This window comes from Diuraphis noxia, unplaced genomic scaffold (assembly GCF_037042655.1).
Source record: "Diuraphis noxia isolate RWA-SAM2 unplaced genomic scaffold, SU_Dnox_SAM2 contig0003, whole genome shotgun sequence".
NCBI classification, from domain to species: Eukaryota; Metazoa; Arthropoda; class Insecta; order Hemiptera; family Aphididae; genus Diuraphis; species Diuraphis noxia.
Genome location: NW_028301713.1, coordinates 73284654 through 73304116, shown reverse-complemented (window position 1 = coordinate 73304116; position 19463 = coordinate 73284654). Strand labels below are relative to the sequence as shown.

The window sequence follows — 19463 nt, the reverse complement described above, 5'->3', positions numbered from 1 at the left end:
AATTTCATATTTTAATAGCCAATAACAATTTTAAAGATAACACTATTATTTACTTTACCGTATCAAACATCAGTCTTTACCATTAAGTCTGTAACTATACAGTGGTGCCATTTCAAAACATTTTTTTTTAACACTACTTTAAAAAAAAAAGGAATTTAGTTAAAACTTACTTAATAAATCATCCCTCCGTCCTCTTTAATCCTTACAAGTATAAACTATTGAAATGATAATAGCCTTAACTTTTAGCGATCTTCAAAAATTAATCAACATTTTTTTTTGAAAAATTTTCTGGTAAAAATAAAATATTAATGTTACACAGTGGTTATTATTAAAAAAAAACTAAAATTTAATTGATTGAAGCACATAATTAAAGATGGAAATCACGATTATAATTAATTATAATCATGGTGGATATCTTATAATCTGTTTTATTTTAGGGTAATTTTATAATCAATATTATGTACCTATATTTATATCACGGACTAAGATATCTTAATAAACAATTATACTTGTCCGTGTGACACAGTGGAAGTGTGGTCTGGTCTATGATTATATATTATTAATTCTTAGTCTATTTTATTAATTTAATTTGTGAGTGGTGTCAGGCACGGATCCAGAATAGATTTACGGGAGGGGGAAGCATCTAGGATAGTCGACCCTTACCCTCTCCCACTTGAAAGGCCTGAGAGGTTAGGTTTAATACAATTAATATAAATTATATAAAATAACTTAAAAATGAATTAAATTAGTAATAAAATAGGTACATAAGTAGATTATGTAAAGGTGCACTAATTAACATAAATTTGTTGGTCTTCAGATCAACTTTACTTGAATTCAATAAAGACTATGTAACAAGGAAAACTAGTACCTGCATTTCTCTTGTAAGATATTAAATTTTTACATACAAAATAAATAATATATTAATGTAAATGATGAAATTTTCTATTGTCTGAATCATTCATTGTAAATAGTTAAAAATTTGAGTAAATATCTCAAAAAAATTACATCCTTTTCTATATTAAAATTTATATTTCTGCAAAAATTAAATCAATTTATAGTTCAAGTATATTTGCCAAAATGATTATTATTTTTATTTATTTACTATGTTTAAATACTTTCTCTTTAATAAAATATTAATTTAATATTCTGTAACTTAACAAATATAAAAATTTTATAAAAGTAAATCTACAATTGCCGTTTTACTTCATTTTAGTTACTTACAAATTATATTTACAGCATCTTAAATATCTGGAAAATGTAATAATATTAAATTGAATTTTAAACGTTAGAATAAATTTTGATTCGTAACACAGAATTATTTATAAACAGATTTTGTTAATATTAAAAGAATATTATTTGCAACCTATGCTACAATGCATAAGCAAATTCGAGAATAAAAAATAAAAATAAATACACAGCCATGACATACACCAGAGATGCTATTTTTTTGTTATTTAAATTAACTAAAAGATAAATAGGTATACTAACAATATAACGCAAAATATAAATATATTTTTTACAAAAATATAAATAACTTAGACCATGTGAAGTTTAAAACAGTGGTAAGGTATTTAAGAAAAATTGGTTGACTTTATTTGACACTATGGTTAATATGCACTGGATTTTTAAGCAAAAAATACAGTGAAATTCAAATGTATATATGTACCTATCAGCAACTTGTAAAAAAATGCTAGGAAATATCATAAATACAAAATATTTTAAATGAATTTTTATTGAATTACTGAAATGGCATTAAAATAAAGTTATATCTATGTTGTATAAAATATTCAATACTGAAAATGTTATGCCTATTGTTCAATTAAGATGCTCTAATTAGTCTGTGATAATCAAATATAAGTGGCCCAAATACTGTTATTAAAATAGTGTTTTATACTGTTTAATTGATAGTCTATATTACTGTAAGCTATAAATCATTTGTACTTTTTTGAATATAATTGCTTATTACCAAATTATTTCAATTACTTGTAATAAACATAAACAATTTCATTATTATTTAATAAATAAAAAATAAGATATGAGCAAAATATAAATTATATAGTTAGTTAGTTTAGTTGAATTTTCTTTAATTAAAAAAATTATAATTTATAATGAATTATATACTTGAAGTGACAAACGAATAGAAAGAAACACAATCAAAATAATACTAATATATAACATAAATACTTGTAATTCAGGGAAAATGATTAGAAATCAATACCATTTAAATAAAATCCTAACATTATAAGTTAATCGCCAATCAACATCATGCTAAGAAAAAAAACCGAATATCCATACAAAAAAACAACAACAAAATTATGATATAAATTAAAAGAATTAATAAATATAAAATTTTTAATATAAATTAACTCATTAACATAAATATACTAGCTATACAAGATCCCCCCAATTTCTTACTATATTTTTTTATATATTCTACTGAACTATTTTTGATTCACTTCTTAATCATCTAAATCACCATTTTTATTTTTTCCAAGATATATGAGGTCTTGAACTTATTGAACTCTCAAACACCCTTAACTAGGATCAATTTAAAGTAAATTTAAAATTACAACTTAAAATTAGTTACTTTGAACCTGAGTAATTTGTTGATATTGTACTATTATAAATATAATATTTTAGTATAGAACACTAATAATTAATATAATAACTTTTTATCATCCACAACAAGTTTATTTGTGTTTAAAATAAAAATGGAGAAATAAATACAATTTAAAGTTAAATTTAAATTTATCAAGTTTTAGTAAAAAATGGATACAAGATCAAGAATAATCAGTTTGTATTCAAATTATTGATAATAGTAGATTGACCACCCATCCTTGTTAATTATAATATAAAATTATTACTTTCAGTTCATGTTATAATAGTTGATTTTATGGTTGATAATTCTATATAGTTTATTACTAACCATATGAACTTGAATATTAGATTCTACTATGAATGTCATATCCCTTTAATTTACATTTTTGATGGTGTTTTTAATTTGATACATTAATGGGATCGTTAAATCAAAATTATTTTTAAACATATTGTTATTTAACATTAATAAATAACTGTATCAATAAACCTTTTACTGCACATTGATAAATAAACATTGTTACTAGAAGACAGCAAAAACAAATGTTGTGTTTCATAAAAATATGATTTATTATAATCTTTGAAGTATATACAACTAATATTTTTTATAGAAATTAAAAGAAAATTCTAAAAATTAATAGTTGTTTTTTTTTTAAACTTATTTGGCTTTTGAATGCGATGATTATATACTTACTACTCTCTTTTAAAAATAATGATACAATAATCTAATGTAAGCTCCTTATTACATTAAATCAGCATATTTTGTATACTGTAAGTAATAACTCATTTCCTAAAATTGCAAAATATGATATAAGTTTGAGATTTTTAATACAATAATTATTAGTAGATATTTTGATTTGATACAAATTTGGAAGTCAGGTTAAAAAAAATGATAAATATTGTACAGTTTTTCAATTTTTACAGTATTTTTATTATTATTATTTTTTGTAACGAAAGACACGGATCAACTTAAGAGTTTGCATAATGAAAAACTTATTTGATAAGTGTAGTAATGTGTATACACAACACACAAAAATAGACTAAAATATTATGCATAATTATGTTTAAATAATTAATACTGTTATTATAAGTTGAAAAAAATGTTCATTACAAGTCACTATACTCAATAAATTATTACACACTATATTTCCTAAATTAGTTGACATATGCTGAACCATCAAACATGAACACAAATAATTAAGAGGGAAGTAGAACTACAATATGAAATTTGTCATTAAAACTCATCTAGCTAAATAATGATCCATAACTCCTAATACTAAATAAGTTATAAAACAGTATCATTAAATCTCATATCAAAAAAAAAAAAAAAAAAAAAAAAAATTAAAATAAAATAATAAATATATGTTAAAACTATCTATAATCTAATGTAATTTGTGGATGTCATCTAAACCTATCTCTTTATTATTTAAACCTAACTTACTAAATACTTTTTAATTTGGAAAATTTGCTTACAGTAAATAATACTGACTTTTTATCTTCACTACTTTTTAAGAATAAATATCACTCACACTAAAATGTTGTAATCAAGAAACATATGAAATAGAAAAAAAATTACACAAAAATCTTTAAGCCTAAAATTTCTTTCATTTTTCTCAATATAAACTGAGGAATAAAGTTTTTAAAAGATTCCTGATGACCTGTACAAGTTTAAATTTCTGCGGGTTGGAATTCTCCTGACCCAAACCCCTTACGTAACATTTTGGGTCAGCTCATACTTTTTTTAACCTGTGCACAAATAAAACAAATATTCTACTTTAAACCTGTTTAATAAATATTTATAGATCTAGTCACGACTTAGAGCCAATCGTACAACATTTCAATAGTTTAATTTAAGTGACAATTTTTAGATTGTACATAATATAAATTTCAATATAACTTATATATTAATCCAGTAATACATGATTACAAACATAAATTGGCTGAACTGACAATTTAAGCCAATAATAAAAATTGGTAATAAATAACAAATAAGTAGTCTGAATAGTTGTTAATAAAAATTGTAAATTTCTTTTTAAGTAGTATTAAATAAATAATTGAATTCTTTTGTACATATTTCTAAACATACAAGATTTATGAGTTAACACATTTTATTTTTGCTACAGATATATTTGTAATATTTATGTTCAACTTGAATAAATGTCAACAAATCTACTTAGGATGTGTCTTTTGGAAATAACATTTTAGTTCATAAATAACATGTTTTAAAAATAGAATATAGGTAGATAGCTTATATATTTATTGTAAATAGTCTTTTAATAAATTCTATGTAATAATGGCTCTAAGCGTAAAATCAAAATGAGTTTATTTAAGTTTTAATAATACAATTTTTTATGTTAATAACTGATGAAGGTTTTAAAAATAATTTTATTTACCAAATGTAGTTAATATCTTCCTCTTCCACCTCGTCCAAAAGTACCTCTACCACCACGACTTGGGTTTCCAGGACCTCTTCCAGATATTCCTCTTACAGGGCCACTTCCTCTTCCACGAACACCTCCTCTTCCTCTTCCACCAAAACTACTTCCTTCACCACTGGCAAAACTTCTGCCACTAAATCCAGTACTAAAGTCGTTGTAGCCACTGTCAAAACCACCTAGATAATAATATAAAATAAAATGAGTATAATAGTATTGTCAAACAGAATATAAAATATAGTATTACTATTGTAAGGTCCAGGTCTTGCAGCTCCGCTTCCTCGTAATGGACCATTACTTCCTCTTATAGGACCAACGCCAAAACTTTGTTGATAGCCATCACTGAAACTATTATCCCAAGCACTAGTTGATGGACCTCCCCAATTACTTCCTCGAGAACTAGGACCTGACTCCCATGGGTCAGGGTCATTACCACCTAAAACGTTATACAATTTACATGAAATAAATATGTATGTATTAATGACAAAAAATATATTTTTAAGTAAATTTAACAAGTTTTACTTCTCCATCCTCCACCTCTTCCAAAATTTCTCATTGTTGGTTCCCAGGCACTTCGATTATCACTACCCCAATTATCCGCAGAATGACTGTTATTTCTAGCATTTACTCTAGCCATTTCTTCTTTACTCAAAGCTTTTTTTACATCAATTTTTTTCCCTTTTATAATATGCGATCCTTTTACTGTTAAACAAAATAAAATGGGAAAATTAAAAATAAAAATAAAAATCGTAGTAAAAACATATATATAATGAAACTTACAACATATTTTATCAACTGGATCATAATCATCAAATTCAACAAAACCAAATCCTCTTTTTTTGCCAGTTTCTTTATGAACAACTAGGGCAGCAGAAGTAACATTACCGTATGGAGAAAAATATTCTTTTAAGTCTTCTTCAGTTATGCTGTCATTTAACAGACCTACAAACAACTTTTTAACAGTAGCCCCGGCTTCAGGTTTTCCAATATCCTATTAAAATATATATTTATGTTAAACAATAATTACAATAATAATCTTAATTAAATAATATTGCATTACAGTTTTTGGTACAGCTCTCTTAGGTTCTACTGTCCGACCATCTATCTTGTGGGGACGTGCACCTTGTGCATCATCAACCATATGGGCTGCAGCATAAGTAATAAAGCCAAATCCTCTTGATCGTTTAGTCTGTGGATCTTTCATAACAACAACATCCATAATTTCACCCCATTGTTCAAAATATTTTTTGAGATTTTCATCTGTAGTTTTATAGTCTAATCCACCGACAAATAATTTACGTAAATGTTCAGGCTCCCTCTAAAATAAAAAGTAAATAACTTATATTAAATTAAATACCATTAGATTTGTATTTTAAAACGTATTGTAATTGTTGAGCTAGATTTAAAATAAAAAGCTAATAAAAAAAAAGACAAGATTTATATATTTGAAGAAAGTAGTTATTTTTAAACTTTGATAAAGGGATTAATTATTGTTGGTGAACAGTTATACATAAATAAATAACAGTATTTAATACTTTAAACGGTGTACAATAAATTAAAAAATTTCTTGCATATTCATTGTTGTATATAAAATTAGGTATAGGACCCGGTATAGGATGATTTTATATTTCCTAAAATTTATATGCTTACACAGTTTAGTATTGTTTTTTTAACAATAATTTCTGCTAATTTTAGAATCAGAAATTAAGAATACTTGAAATAATAATATTAGTAATACTATACATAAAACTATCATAATAAAACCCAATGTTCAAAAATAACAGTGTATTGCTATTGTGTAAATAACAGGTTCACAGGTAACAGGAGTTATTACATCAGTAATAATTGTTGGGAAGCTAATTTGAAAAAATATGTTTATTACAATAGAACGAAAAGTAGAGGATGTGTTGTTTTATAACATAACATAATCATAGCTGGAATATTAGTAGTTATTTTACTGTAGATTATTTCGGTAAAGAATTCGGGTCAGAGAAATATAATTATTAGGTCTCAACTCATTTGTTTAAAGAATCATATTAGTATTATAACAGATAGGCAATTGGTTATTCTCAATTATTACAAATCAGTCGTAATCCTTTTTAAGCGTTTAAAAAAATTAGAGAATTAGAGAACAAAATAAAACAAAAATTGTGTTTATAGTGTTCTCTTAACAATATTAAACAAAATTGTCTGGCATTAAGAAATTAAGTATTAAGCGATTCATTTATTTAAATGTGTATATTATTACCATGTTCACGAGTAGTAAGAATTATCTTAAGTAGATGCGAACAGATATCGTTTAGTTTAATATTATGGTAGTAAACGTCTAATAAAATTAGATATGATTAGTGTGAAAAAATAAATAAAAACAACAACGATAAAATAAAAAAAAATAAAACAGATATGTTTAAAGTTATAAAAAAGTTCAAGATGAAAAGAATTATACTTAAACAATCCACGGGATTGATTAATGTTTATAAGAAATCACAAAAGCGTCAGGCGAGAACCATGAAACTTCAAAACGTAAACACTAACTCGAAAATTCTGTGAAAAATAAACACAGGCACACAGTAATCCATTTCCTAACGCCTTATGCACCTTTTAGTTTCAGTGGCTGCACTGAATGGTGGCAGTGGCGGTAACAATCATTCAGCCTAGTCACTTTCTAGTCTACCCAGGGTAAACTTCAGGATAGTGACACACTGACACATTGTGATTGTACAAATAATAATTTGAAAAAAGCGCGCTTATTTCGATAAAGCAGAGTAAAAAATAAAAATTGAATCATTCAAAAAAATGTATTTATTGTATTATAGCCAAATTGACTATTTGTTTTGTAATAGACCATAAAATAAAATAGATGTATTGATTAATCAAAAACTGGAGAGATTTATTCGAAAACAACGAAAGTTGGCCAAAAAATGGAAATTCAATCAAACATTTTCTGTCAAAATATCCACTGTAACAGTTTATGTCAGAAAAGCAATCGAAAACATTGGCGAATTTGGTTAGAATTTTTTAAAAAAATTTTCCAATTCAATTTTGAATTTGGCAAGTTTTTAAAGAACTACGAAAAAAAACTAAGTAAAAACTTCCAATGTTCTTTATTATTGACATGTGGCGAATTGATATTAATAAGGATATTTTTTGCGTAACCTATTACACCACAAAAAAAAATAAAATTGATAAATTACTCAAGTTCAGGGACGTCATCTAGTATCTAAAGAGGACGCTACACCCGCGTGTGTTGTCTCCGTCTTACAAGTACGTAACATTGCAAAAACTGTTTCGCGCGGGAAAGAACCGAGAAGGCTACAGTCATAACTAAGAAACGAAATTCTCACCACAGATAAAAGGGAATTTCGACTGTGCAACGTTGTTTTTATTTTTTTGATATTATAGAACTGAAAAAAAAGTTATTCGACTTTGAAAAACGCAAAAATAATGAATTTTATATTAGGTGGTGAAAATGTCGTTTCTTAGTTATAACTGTAACCTTCTCGGTTCTTTCCCGCGCGAAACAGTTTTTGCAATGTTACGCACTTGTAAGACGGAGACAACACATGCAGGTATGTAGCATCCTCTTAACTGTCAAGAATAATGCCACTTCAGGAAAAAGAGCTCATATACATCCGACTTCGTGATACGTCCGATGAGGAGGTAAACATTCTTCGTCAAAAAAACAAGACTGTAACAGAATGCACTGTCTGTAAAGAAGGAGGAAACGGAAAAAAAGTCTCGGGAGAAAAAAGTATATAAAACTTTGAAAATTTTTAAAATTTTAAAATTTAAAAACTATTAAGTTGCAGGGATGATAATTTAGTGTTTTTTTTATAGATATATATTATTTTCCATTTTGTAAAAATATTCAAGACAAGGCATTAAAGCTAGTGATAATAAACTGATATCATATAATATGTGTAATTATATAATGACATAATGTATATTATTTTTAATTATATTATTGACTACAGATTCAATGGACAATGATATTTATTTTAATTCATAGTTATTTTATTATTATTATTATTTTAAATATATCTTTTGTATTTAAAAAAAGCGGGTAAGTGGATGTCGCCTGCTGTACATTAGGTGGTGGGGTGGATCTCTGACTAGAGTCTAGAATAGGTTAGATTTGAATGTAATGATAGGTATCATTGTATACGAAAAACGATTCTGAACGGAGATGATTTTTTTATCAGTCTAGGATATATTATATTTAAATATTGTCATATATTCTATTTTGAAACAAATATATTATATTTTTCAATTCGGAAGCATTTTGAATAAGGCATGGTTAATCATAGACGCAAATAGACAAATTATTTTGGGGGACTAAAGCCCCTCCTATATAATATTTTCTAAAAATTATATATTCTCAGTACTAATTAATGACTTTTGAACTGGGGGGACTTGGCATAAAAAATTACTAATTAACTAAAATTAACTAAAATTATAATTATATTATTAATATATTAAATACAAAAATTCTCAAGAATTTGAAAAAATGGTCTTTAGAAGCACATTCAAAAATTCCAAAATCAAATTTTTAACAATTGCATTATTGAAGAAAAAAGTGGTTGAGTGCATGATTGGAGAAGTTTGATTTAGGTATTAGGTTTAAAAAAGTATAGGTATTTACTATTTTATGATATTTTGTTCATGTTATTGTGTGATCTAATTTCATAAATATCAACAGAGGTGGCGCTACAAAGGAAAATAACCCCCCCCCCCCCAAAAAAAAAAAAAAAAAAAAAAAAACCATCAATTTTGATACTTCAATTATTTACTGCCAAAGTGCCAAACCTTAATCACAGATTATATAATCTGAATCAAGGTTTATAGGTTGTCTCCATAGATCTAAGCCTCATACCATAGAACAGGTACCGCGAAAAAATAACCACGGAAAAAATAACCCCGGAAATTTAGACCCCGAAAAAAAAACCCCCGAAAAAATATCCACGCGAAAAAATAACCACGGAAAAAATAACCCCATAATATAAGTTAATATAAGTTTTCAAATTAATCTCAAATCTAAATGTATAACATACCTATTACCTACGTACAATTGTTATGTTCCCACAAATAATATTAATTTTGGATTTAATGATAAATTATTGTATACCTACGATAAAAACGATTAAAAGCACGGTCTGTCTGTCATATCGATCAGATATACCTACAATAGCTAGGTACAGTGACATATTATAACGGATAAGGAAGGTACTACTAACAGTACTAACTTTATCTTAAATTTAATGTAATGTGATAATTCGGTAATTTAAAACCAAATTATTATATTATATAAATTGACAAATTGTATTGTATTCCACGTTTATAATGAGAATTTTTTATTTATATATTATTGACATTATTTTACAAATTTATACTTTATAACCAAATTATTATATTATATAAATTGACAAATTGACAAATTGTATTGTATTCCACGTTTATAATGAGAATTTTTTATTTATATATTATTGACATTGTTTTACAAATTTATACTTTATTACTTACAAATCATTTTTATTATAGGTTTATTTTTTCCGTGGTTATTTTTTCGCGTGGTTATTTTTTCGCGTGGTTATTTTTTCGGGGGTTTTTTTTTCGGGGTTATTTTTTCCGGGGATATTTTTTCCGGGGTTATTTATTAGGCAAATCCATAGAACAGTACCGGAATACCGCTCATACCGGAATTCTATTAAAAATGGAAGTGGGGGAAATGCATTATGACGTCAGCCGTCGTACAAAATTGTTTGTTTATCATAATACATTCATAACATTCATAACACGATATAGTCAGGATACGTTGATGGTTGACTTACCGATTCACACTGAATTTATTAGTTTATTACTTAACTATCAGCTATACTAAAGCTATACTTAACTATCAATAATTTATCTCGGATGGAAATTGCAAAAAAATATAATCCTGTTGTGCAGACTTATATTACACAAAGAGTACTCATCCAGATGAAATATTTGAATGAGCATTCCAGCAAATTATTAAAAAAAAAAAGCAAAATCTCAACTTTACAAGCTCCAAAAACTAAAAAGACTGATGACTTAATTGTGACAATATTATTATGTATTTTCTATTTGTGTTTAATAGTTTTAATTAATTAACCATAAAATATCCTATTTATATAATTACATTTATTTCAGTTTCTACAATCTACAGAAAAAATAAACATATGATTTTAAACTATATTTTAGTAGTATAATATTTTGATACTATATTCATAATGAACAAAAATCATTCATAAGAATGGTATTAGGTGTAATCTTAACAATTTTAGGTAACCATAAGTCCATAAAATGTTATAAAAAATTATATTTTTTAATTCATTTAGGAACTACAACAATAAACTACAACTTTTGGTTATAATGGTTTATCCACCTCACAGAAAATATAAATGATAATATCTTTTATTCATAATAAATAAGGAATTTTACAATCAGTTTTGTAAAAATAATGTGAAAGTTGACGAACTCTAATAATAATTGTAAAACTTATATTCATTCAAATTAGTGTTTAAACTATACTATAAATAGTATAAAAATACTTGTATATATTATAATTTATAACATATTCGTCATTTATAGTCAGTGGCGCAATTAAGGTGGTTTGGGGGGGGGGGGGGGGTAGTAATAGTGCCCGGCGGCAGTTTCGTTTATATTTATTAAACATTAATAATAAAAATGAATAATATCTATACACAATACACATAGTATATTTTGTAGTTTCAAATTTATAATTTTAGGTAGGTACCTACCAAACACTGAATGGTCTTTTTCAGCTTTAAAAGTAGTAAAATCATATTTACATTCAATATAAAAGAGGAAAGACTAAATGTATTGAAAATGACATAAAAAAATGAAATTAAAAAAAATATTTTGAATGATTTCTGATTAATTTGTATACCCATAATATTATTATTATTTTTTTTTTTAAGAGAGTAGGGGGGCAAAAATATGTTGCCCCGTGGCAAAAATTTTCCAAATGCACCCCTGTTTATAGTAATAAAAATAAATAGAGTACAAAATACAAAAACTCATCCTAATCAATGCCCCGTCTCAAAATGTGTACGTCTCGATCCAGAGGTTAAAGTGGGAAAAAATTCCAGAGGGGACTAATGTTTCCAAAAAGTTTTAAGCGTTCCATATATAGTTTTATGTATAATGTCTAATGTATAAAATCCTAATTTGTTAAAGGGGACGCTTTTTAACCGCCGTCAGAGGTAAGGGGACTGAGTCCTCCTGCGTCCCCCCCACTTTAACCCCTGTCTTGATCACGATAGGCGTGGGGAATCTAAAATGTTTACATGACTATGAGCACGACTGACTGTAATGTTCTATGCTTATAAAACAACCATAGATAATATATACATTATCTATGGAGACAACCTCTATTATCTATAAACCTTGAATATGAGTAATCTTTTATCTATGTGTATTTGTGATTATAAAGTGATAATCACGGTCTAAGAGTTTGAGTGATTTGTTATTGTGTTACAAAATTATTAATTAATGTTGAATTAAATTCCAATTCTACAATGGATCTTTTAAAAGCTGAAATAGAAAAGAAGAGAAAACAATTAGAAAATGCTAATTTACTTGTAAGTAATACTACTTACCTCTTGTACTTATTTACATAGATTTTGAACAAACATTTTGCAATTCATTGATATTTATAATTATATTTTATAGAATCCGAATAGAAAATTCTTTAAAAGATCTGATTTATTAAACAAAGAACGAGAAGAATACCTGAAAAAAAGTACTATAAAAATTGAAGGTCTTGAAAATCCAGTCGAAAAACAATCGTCAGGTTAGTATTAAATTTTTTATTTACGTAAATGTGAATAATGTAGCTGTAGACCTACAGTCTGAAAATTTTACATTGCCTATTTGACAACAGTGGCAAGAAAATGATTATTAAGATAAGGTAGACAATTTAATATGTCTAGTTAAATATGCTCACTTGTCACCCACTATTTAAACAATAAAATTAAAATTAATATTTTAGATTCTGAACGAAGTGAGGAATGCATTGATTTTACAATGATGTATGTTTTTATTTTTTGCTTAAATGTGTGTTTGGAGTAGAAAAAATACTTAGGCTTTTGTCTTCAGCCCCTCGTTGAAAAAAAAATTTATCTGGTTGGTACTTTGGGGGATCAAAAGTAAACAATTTTCAGTAGTTTTCAAAAGCGTCTAGAAAACCCAAACTATTTATTGAAACTTGAATTTTTGATTTTTCTGACGCTTATAAAAAAAATTTGGCTAACCAAAAAATCTTTAAAATTTAATACAAGTTTTATTATAAGTTGTACTTATCGTAGTAAAAGAAAATCATAAATCGTTGGTTACAATTTTTGTTTATAAGCATTTAAAGTTCAAATGTTTACAAAATATGTAAAAATTGCAAAAATTTGAATGGAACTATTAATTTTAAAATTTATAAAATTGTTGTGATTTATACCTTAGGTTGAAAAGCCAAATACACAATTCTCCATAACTTTTTCTTCAAATAACTGTAAAAAAAAACTCCAGAGTCAATATAGAAATCATTTTGTGAATGTATATTTAATAATATTTAATATTGTGCTGGTATAAAATATATTATAATTTAAATATAGTTAATATAATATATCCTAGACCAATGGTTCCCAATCTTTTTGAGACTTACCCATAAGTCAGGTTAGATATTAACAAATAACTCTCCCTCCCTATATTATATTATTACAATTACATTTACAGTTATAGTACTCATGACTAAATAGATAAAAATTATTTAAAATTAAAATAAAAAAACCGTGATTTTACGCCTTGGGGGTAATTATCCCCAGGTTTGCAACTGCTGTCCTAGACTGACAATTAATTTCTGTTCAGAATTGTTTTTCACATACAATACCTGTCATTGCATTTATATTCAACACATCCACTAAGATGACCTACTCTTCATTTCTATACAGCAGAGTGATACTTGCCCACTTTTTTAGTTTGAAATCTAATACTTGAGAACATAGTACTCAATATATATATACATTTTTTTTTCTGTGGTTGGATCCTCAATCACAGGCGCAGACAGTCACGGTGTTTAGAGAAGAGAAGCTATCATCCCATACCCAGGCATGGTAGAAACTTACAAACGCCCACTAGAATTTCTGACAAATAGGTGTCCCAACTAGGCCTTCGTGCCTACTCGCAGACATAGCACCATATGAAAAAAAAAACCCAATATATTATGTTTTATAAATTTTTTTAGCTTTTAGTAATACTGTAACAGCTCATCAATTATGTATACTACAATACTACATTACTACATACATTTATGATATATTATTATTATTAGCTTTTGAGTAATTACCAATTTATCATAAAATGTCATGAATTGTGAATAGGTTTGTGATATAAATAGACAATAACTTAATTTTTTTTTAATTAATCTAAATGTTTAGAAACTGTAGGTAAATACATAATAAATTAATGATATACCAATATCACTACAAATCTCCACAAATAACTTAAATTGTTATTTTTCATTACTTTTATCAAAATAGCTATACAAAAAAATGTAAAAGATTTTTTGATTTCAGCATTCTGTATGTCGGTATGAACTATGAGGAACTTAGAATTAAGTTTTTAAGATTTAACTATAAAAATTGAACATTTGATATACTTTTAACTACATAATAATGTGCACATTTTGTCACATTTGAACTTTAAATACTTATAAAAAATCTTAATAATTGTTTAACATTGAATTTAGGTAGTGGTGATGAAAGTAATAGTTCTACATCTGAGAAACATACCTTGTCAAGAAAAGAAGTAATTCGTAGGTTGAGAGATCGTGGTGAACCTATTACAATGTTTGGTGAATCAGAACTTGATTCTTTTAAAAGACTGCGTAGAAGTGAACTTGCTGAACCAGAGTCAAATAAGGTATATCTTCAATTTATGATTAATTAATTATTTTTGCATTATTACATAGAATTTTTTTGTGCTTAGGGTTTCAGAAATGATTTTCAAGAAGCATTAGAAAAAGTCGATCAAGACTATTTAGATAAGCTGATGACAAATAAGGCACCTGAAAAAACTTACACAGAGTTGGAAAGCATGGAAGAAGCAATGGCAACTTATGAAACCATTCAATCTAAAGCTGGTATTTTAGGAAGAAGGCGTGATCGATCTCAAGATATGGAAATTATTCTACAGCTTTTACAATTGTTATTGAAAATGTGGGAGGTTCAACTTAACGCTAGATCTGTTAAGGAAAAAGCTAGTACAAAAGGAAAGTTAGCGTTAGCTACTTACAATCAAACACAAATTTACTTGAAACCGTTATTAAGAAAACTAAAAAACAGTAGTTTACCTGATGATATTTTGGATAGTCTTACACTTATCACAAAACATATGTTAGAGAAAGATTATTTAAGAGCCAGTGATGCATACTTGGAAATGGCTATTGGTAATGCTCCGTGGCCTATTGGAGTAACTATGGTCGGTATTCATGCTCGTACAGGACGAGAAAAGATTTTCTCCAAAAATGTTGCACATGTACTAAATGATGAAACACAAAGAAAATACATTCAGGCCTTGAAACGTTTAATGACTAAATGTCAACAATTTTTCCCAACTGATCCATCTAGATGTGTTGAATATGCTCCAGATACATAATGTATTATTATATCAATACATAAAAATATTATTCACATTGTATTATAATATTATTAAGACTTAAGATGATGTATCATATCTAAAGTAAAACTAATGCTTTATTTAACTAATATAATTACATAATTTATTGTAAAAAGTTATAAAATGCAACATTAACTATTATTTTTTTTCTCCCATTTCCTTTGATCTATTGGTAGCTGCTTCAACTGCATCCATCATGGCACATCTATATGAAGTATTAAAAATAATAATTGTATAATGTAAATAATCGGCTGGGTTACAAAATAATATAATATTTACCTAACTCCTCCTTTTTCTAAAGCATGTAAAGCTGCAATTGTTGTTCCTCCTGCTGATGTCACCATATCCTTTAGTTGGCCTGTATGTTTTCCTGTTTCTAAAACCATACGACTTCCTCCTGCCATAGCACTAGCTGCTAAACGTACAGCTAAGTCACGTGGAATGCCTTGTTTTACACCACCATCTGCCAATGCTTCAATTATAAGAAATGCCTAAATGATTAAATTTAATCTGCATGATTTATGATAAACAATAATTCAATTATATATAATAGAAACATATTTTTAAGTCTGCAATGCTTACATAAGCAGGACCAGAACCAGAAATAGCTCCAGCTGCATTCATTAATGATTCTGGTATAACTTCTACACCACCTACTGCACTCATCAACAATTTAACTTTTGGCAAAGTTACAGCAATTTCTTCCGAACTAGCATCACTTAGATAAGAAATTGCTAGAAAAATGTATTAACATCAGACTTTTTAAATGTTATTATCAATCGTAATTTAATATATTAATAATTGATTATTTACAAACTCAATGATATAGTAAATTAGATGTATAATTTGCCATTCAAATACAATCAATTTAGTATTCTAGAATTTTAAATTGTATTAATTTATGTTTCAAACCTAGTTTAATTATATTGTGATATTGATACATAAATTCATTTTCAAATTGCAGTAGTGTTTTAGTGTTGTATGTAATTTAAAATGACAGTTCAAATAACTTTAATGACCCTCCTATCCCTAAAATACATTCATATTGTATTTTACTATTATATAAACATAGATATAGCTATCAAATTGGAATGATAAATGTCAGATTCAGTTATAAATATATCGTTGATTTAAATGTGAAAAAAAAATGAGAAAAACGGCTTATAAAATTTGGTTTAATGATAGTGCATATTATAAAGCTTAATGAAATTCACAGATAAATTAAAAGCTTATTTAAATGCATACAAAATAAGATTTAAATAGATAGGTATATTTGTTGTAATTCGTGTTTCATCATAGCACTGAATAATTATGCTATTTAATATTTTCAGATAAGAAGCTTTTACAGTTATTGGCAAGTGTTATTTTATATAGTGGAAGTCATAGATCATAAGAGTGACATAATACAAAATAAAAATATTGGTTTAACATATAAAACTAATTATTATAATATAAATTATAAATTATAAACATACAATATTTAATTTATTTTTTTGAAAAAAAAATGTGAGCCAAATTTATATAAAATTTGCAAAAAATGCTCTCAATCCACCAAACTACCCTAAAAACAATAAAGTTTTAAAAAATGGTTTGTAAAAATATCAGTTTTTAATTTATTGATGTATGAAACAAATTTTATGCCCCAGTACATAAGTAGTAGTTTTTTTTTACTACTGACTTAAAAGTACATATTATTCTAAGGAGATGTTTCAAAACAATATATTCACATTAGCTAGTACAAACAGTAACAGAATAAAAAAAAATTGGGCTGGCTTAAATATGTTGCAAACCTCTTATTTTATAAAATATTGATTTAAATTTTAAACAAACCTGAAAATCCTTCTCCGATTATACTAGGAGTATTTGGCATAACTTTAAATAAAATACTAGGTTGTACATTGAATGCCTAAAAAATATATAAAATGATTAGGTACAATTTTTAAGCACATAAAACAAGTCAGATATATAATATTTAAGGTGCTATTGCCGTATATTTTAGTACCTTAATGGTTGAAAAAATTAATATAAGTTAAGTAAATATTTATTTTAGCAGATTACAGTTCATCAATTAAATGTTAAATCAATCAAACGAACAGCTTTTTTCTGATAATATGTTTTTAGTAGAAACATAATAATCGATAAAATGTTTTTAAAAAAAAATATTGTATTTTTAAGTTTTTAAAATATACATAACACTCGTTAAAATATCTCAGACTGAAGTACTAGTTTTATTAATTCAAATTCAAATTTCATTTTCTTACTTCTTGTAATTTATTAAGTGGTATTCCAGCCATAATTGATATTAAAATTTGTAAGGAACCAAGAGTTGTAGTAAATAATTCTGATACCACCTTAGGGAAATATTGGGGTTTTGTTGCCAAAAATACTATTTTAGTATTACAAAACACAGCATCTGAAAAATAGATGGACAAAGAACAAAATTCCAATGAATATCATCTAAACATCATAAAAGTAGTATTTAATGCTGTTGCTATATACCTACTATTATCAGTTGTTACAGCTGCACCAATATCTCTCCATACTTTTTTGTTATTTTCTGAAGGCGATGATACAATTAAGTTTTCCGCTTTACATAAACCTTTTAAAAAATTAATTTAAAAGTTATTATATATTTTCATTGTTAAACACAGTAGGTTAATGTATATACCTATTTCTCAATAAGTAGATAGAATACATCATACAAATAAAAATAATAAAAAGGAATGTAAAAAAAAAATTGAATAAGTATTTAAAGTTCATAAAAAATTGATTGGCGATGTATTCTTGAATCATTTATTTGTACCTAATTATTAATTTTAATTCCAAAATATATTATTCTAACTGTTAACTAAGAATATTTTAAAAATTTACCTTTTTTGATAAAAGCAAGTCCAATGGCTTGAGCCATATTTCCAGACCCTATGAAACCGATTTCATAAATTTTATGAGGATCATAATTGGAATTTGACATTTTTTTGAGAAGAAATATTTAAAGGTTTTTAAAATAAAAATTTTACTGCCAGTACATCCAAGTCTATAATTGAAAATAAAAAATGAATAATGGTAATGTATGTAGATGTTCTATTGAGTACTGACTAGTGACAAGTGTGGAACGTGAACTGAATAAGAAGTTTTAAAAATCAGTTTCCAATAATTAATGATTCAAGTTTATCAGTATAAATAATTAGTAAATACTAAATAATTTCAAATTTCAAGCATTAATTTATAATCATTGGATAGATAAACATAACAATAATCAGAGGTCATGAAGATCAAAGGATGAAAAAAAAAGATGAATCATAGTATCATACACTGATAACGCGTTTGATTCTATAGTAAAATATGTTTGATTCTATAGTAAAATATGATACCCTAAAATAAATGTCATGTACGCAGTTACTGTACTGTCTGTACTGCGTAGCGTACTGTACGCATAGCTGACACGTCCGGAGAGTATAGGTATAGAGGGCGCAACACCCAGTGGCGGCGTGAATTATTTTATTTCATGAGGCAAAAGTACCTAATAAATCCATATCTCGATAATGTAACGAAGATTACCTAATATTTACCCTAGTATGTTTGTGGTATGTAATTATGTGACTATGTGAGTGTAAATTATAAACTAGCCCTAATAGGGCTGCCCTATAGGTCCTGGAGTCATTGGGATACCCACCCTCACTTTTGTATGAGGCGGCCGTATTTGTTGTCTCAGTCTTACAAACGCGT

General features: G+C 26.5%; 3 protein-coding genes across 4 annotated transcripts; 1 reads left to right on the top strand and 2 right to left on the bottom strand.

The window, feature by feature from the left end:
• Positions 1 to 3502: 3502 nt before the first annotated feature.
• Positions 3503 to 7558, bottom strand: LOC107162374 (heterogeneous nuclear ribonucleoprotein A1, A2/B1 homolog). The gene is made up of 7 exons (XM_089221988.1): positions 7279 to 7558; positions 6091 to 6348; positions 5811 to 6021; positions 5553 to 5732; positions 5278 to 5466; positions 4989 to 5209; positions 3503 to 4341 (listed from the first exon to the last, which is right to left on the bottom strand). The coding sequence occupies exons 1-6, from the start codon at positions 7279 to 7281 to the stop codon at positions 4998 to 5000; spliced, it is 1053 nt and encodes a 350-aa protein (XP_089078114.1). The 5' UTR covers positions 7282 to 7558; the 3' UTR covers positions 3503 to 4341; positions 4989 to 4997.
• A 4837-nt stretch (positions 7559 to 12395) lies between these two features.
• Prp18 (pre-mRNA processing factor 18) lies at positions 12396 to 15868 on the top strand. Its single transcript, XM_015509254.2, has 4 exons — positions 12396 to 12652; positions 12744 to 12864; positions 14809 to 14981; positions 15048 to 15868. Exons 1-4 carry the CDS (start codon positions 12590 to 12592, stop codon positions 15714 to 15716), a joined length of 1026 nt encoding a protein of 341 aa, XP_015364740.1. The 5' UTR covers positions 12396 to 12589; the 3' UTR covers positions 15717 to 15868.
• P5cr (Pyrroline 5-carboyxlate reductase) lies at positions 15797 to 19118 on the bottom strand. 2 transcript variants are annotated; one of them, XM_089223651.1, is made up of 8 exons: positions 18834 to 19118; positions 18609 to 18771; positions 18241 to 18336; positions 17999 to 18150; positions 17568 to 17643; positions 16320 to 16471; positions 16017 to 16228; positions 15797 to 15942 (listed from the first exon to the last, which is right to left on the bottom strand). In XM_089223651.1, the coding sequence occupies exons 2-8, from the start codon at positions 18706 to 18708 to the stop codon at positions 15876 to 15878; spliced, it is 855 nt and encodes a 284-aa protein (XP_089079777.1). In that variant the 5' UTR covers positions 18709 to 18771; positions 18834 to 19118; the 3' UTR covers positions 15797 to 15875. The 2 variants fall into 2 exon arrangements, with proteins under 2 accessions (XP_089079777.1, XP_015364742.1); XM_015509256.2 differs by having other exon boundaries at positions 18609 to 19118.
• Positions 19119 to 19463: the final 345 nt, after the last annotated feature.

Coding starts and splice junctions, on each gene's coding strand:
- LOC107162374 (XM_089221988.1), bottom strand. Junction 5,733..5,810: donor TCCAGTTGATAAAATATGTT/GTAAGTTTCATT, acceptor TTTGTTTAACAG/TAAAAGGATCGCATATTATA. Junction 5,467..5,552: donor AAGAGGTGGAGGATGGAGAA/GTAAAACTTGTT, acceptor ATAACGTTTTAG/GTGGTAATGACCCTGACCCA.
- Prp18 (XM_015509254.2), top strand. CDS start 12,590: ATGGATCTTTTAAAAGCTGAAATAGAAAAGAAGAGAAAACAATTAGAA. Junction 12,865..14,808: donor AGTCGAAAAACAATCGTCAG/GTTAGTATTAAA, acceptor CATTGAATTTAG/GTAGTGGTGATGAAAGTAAT. Junction 14,982..15,047: donor CTGAACCAGAGTCAAATAAG/GTATATCTTCAA, acceptor TTTTGTGCTTAG/GGTTTCAGAAATGATTTTCA.
- P5cr (XM_015509256.2), bottom strand. CDS start 18,708: ATGTCAAATTCCAATTATGATCCTCATAAAATTTATGAAATCGGTTTC. Junction 17,644..17,998: donor CACTTAATAAATTACAAGAA/GTAAGAAAATGA, acceptor TATATTTTTTAG/GCATTCAATGTACAACCTAG. Junction 15,943..16,016: donor TTAGAAAAAGGAGGAGTTAG/GTAAATATTATA, acceptor TACTTCATATAG/ATGTGCCATGATGGATGCAG.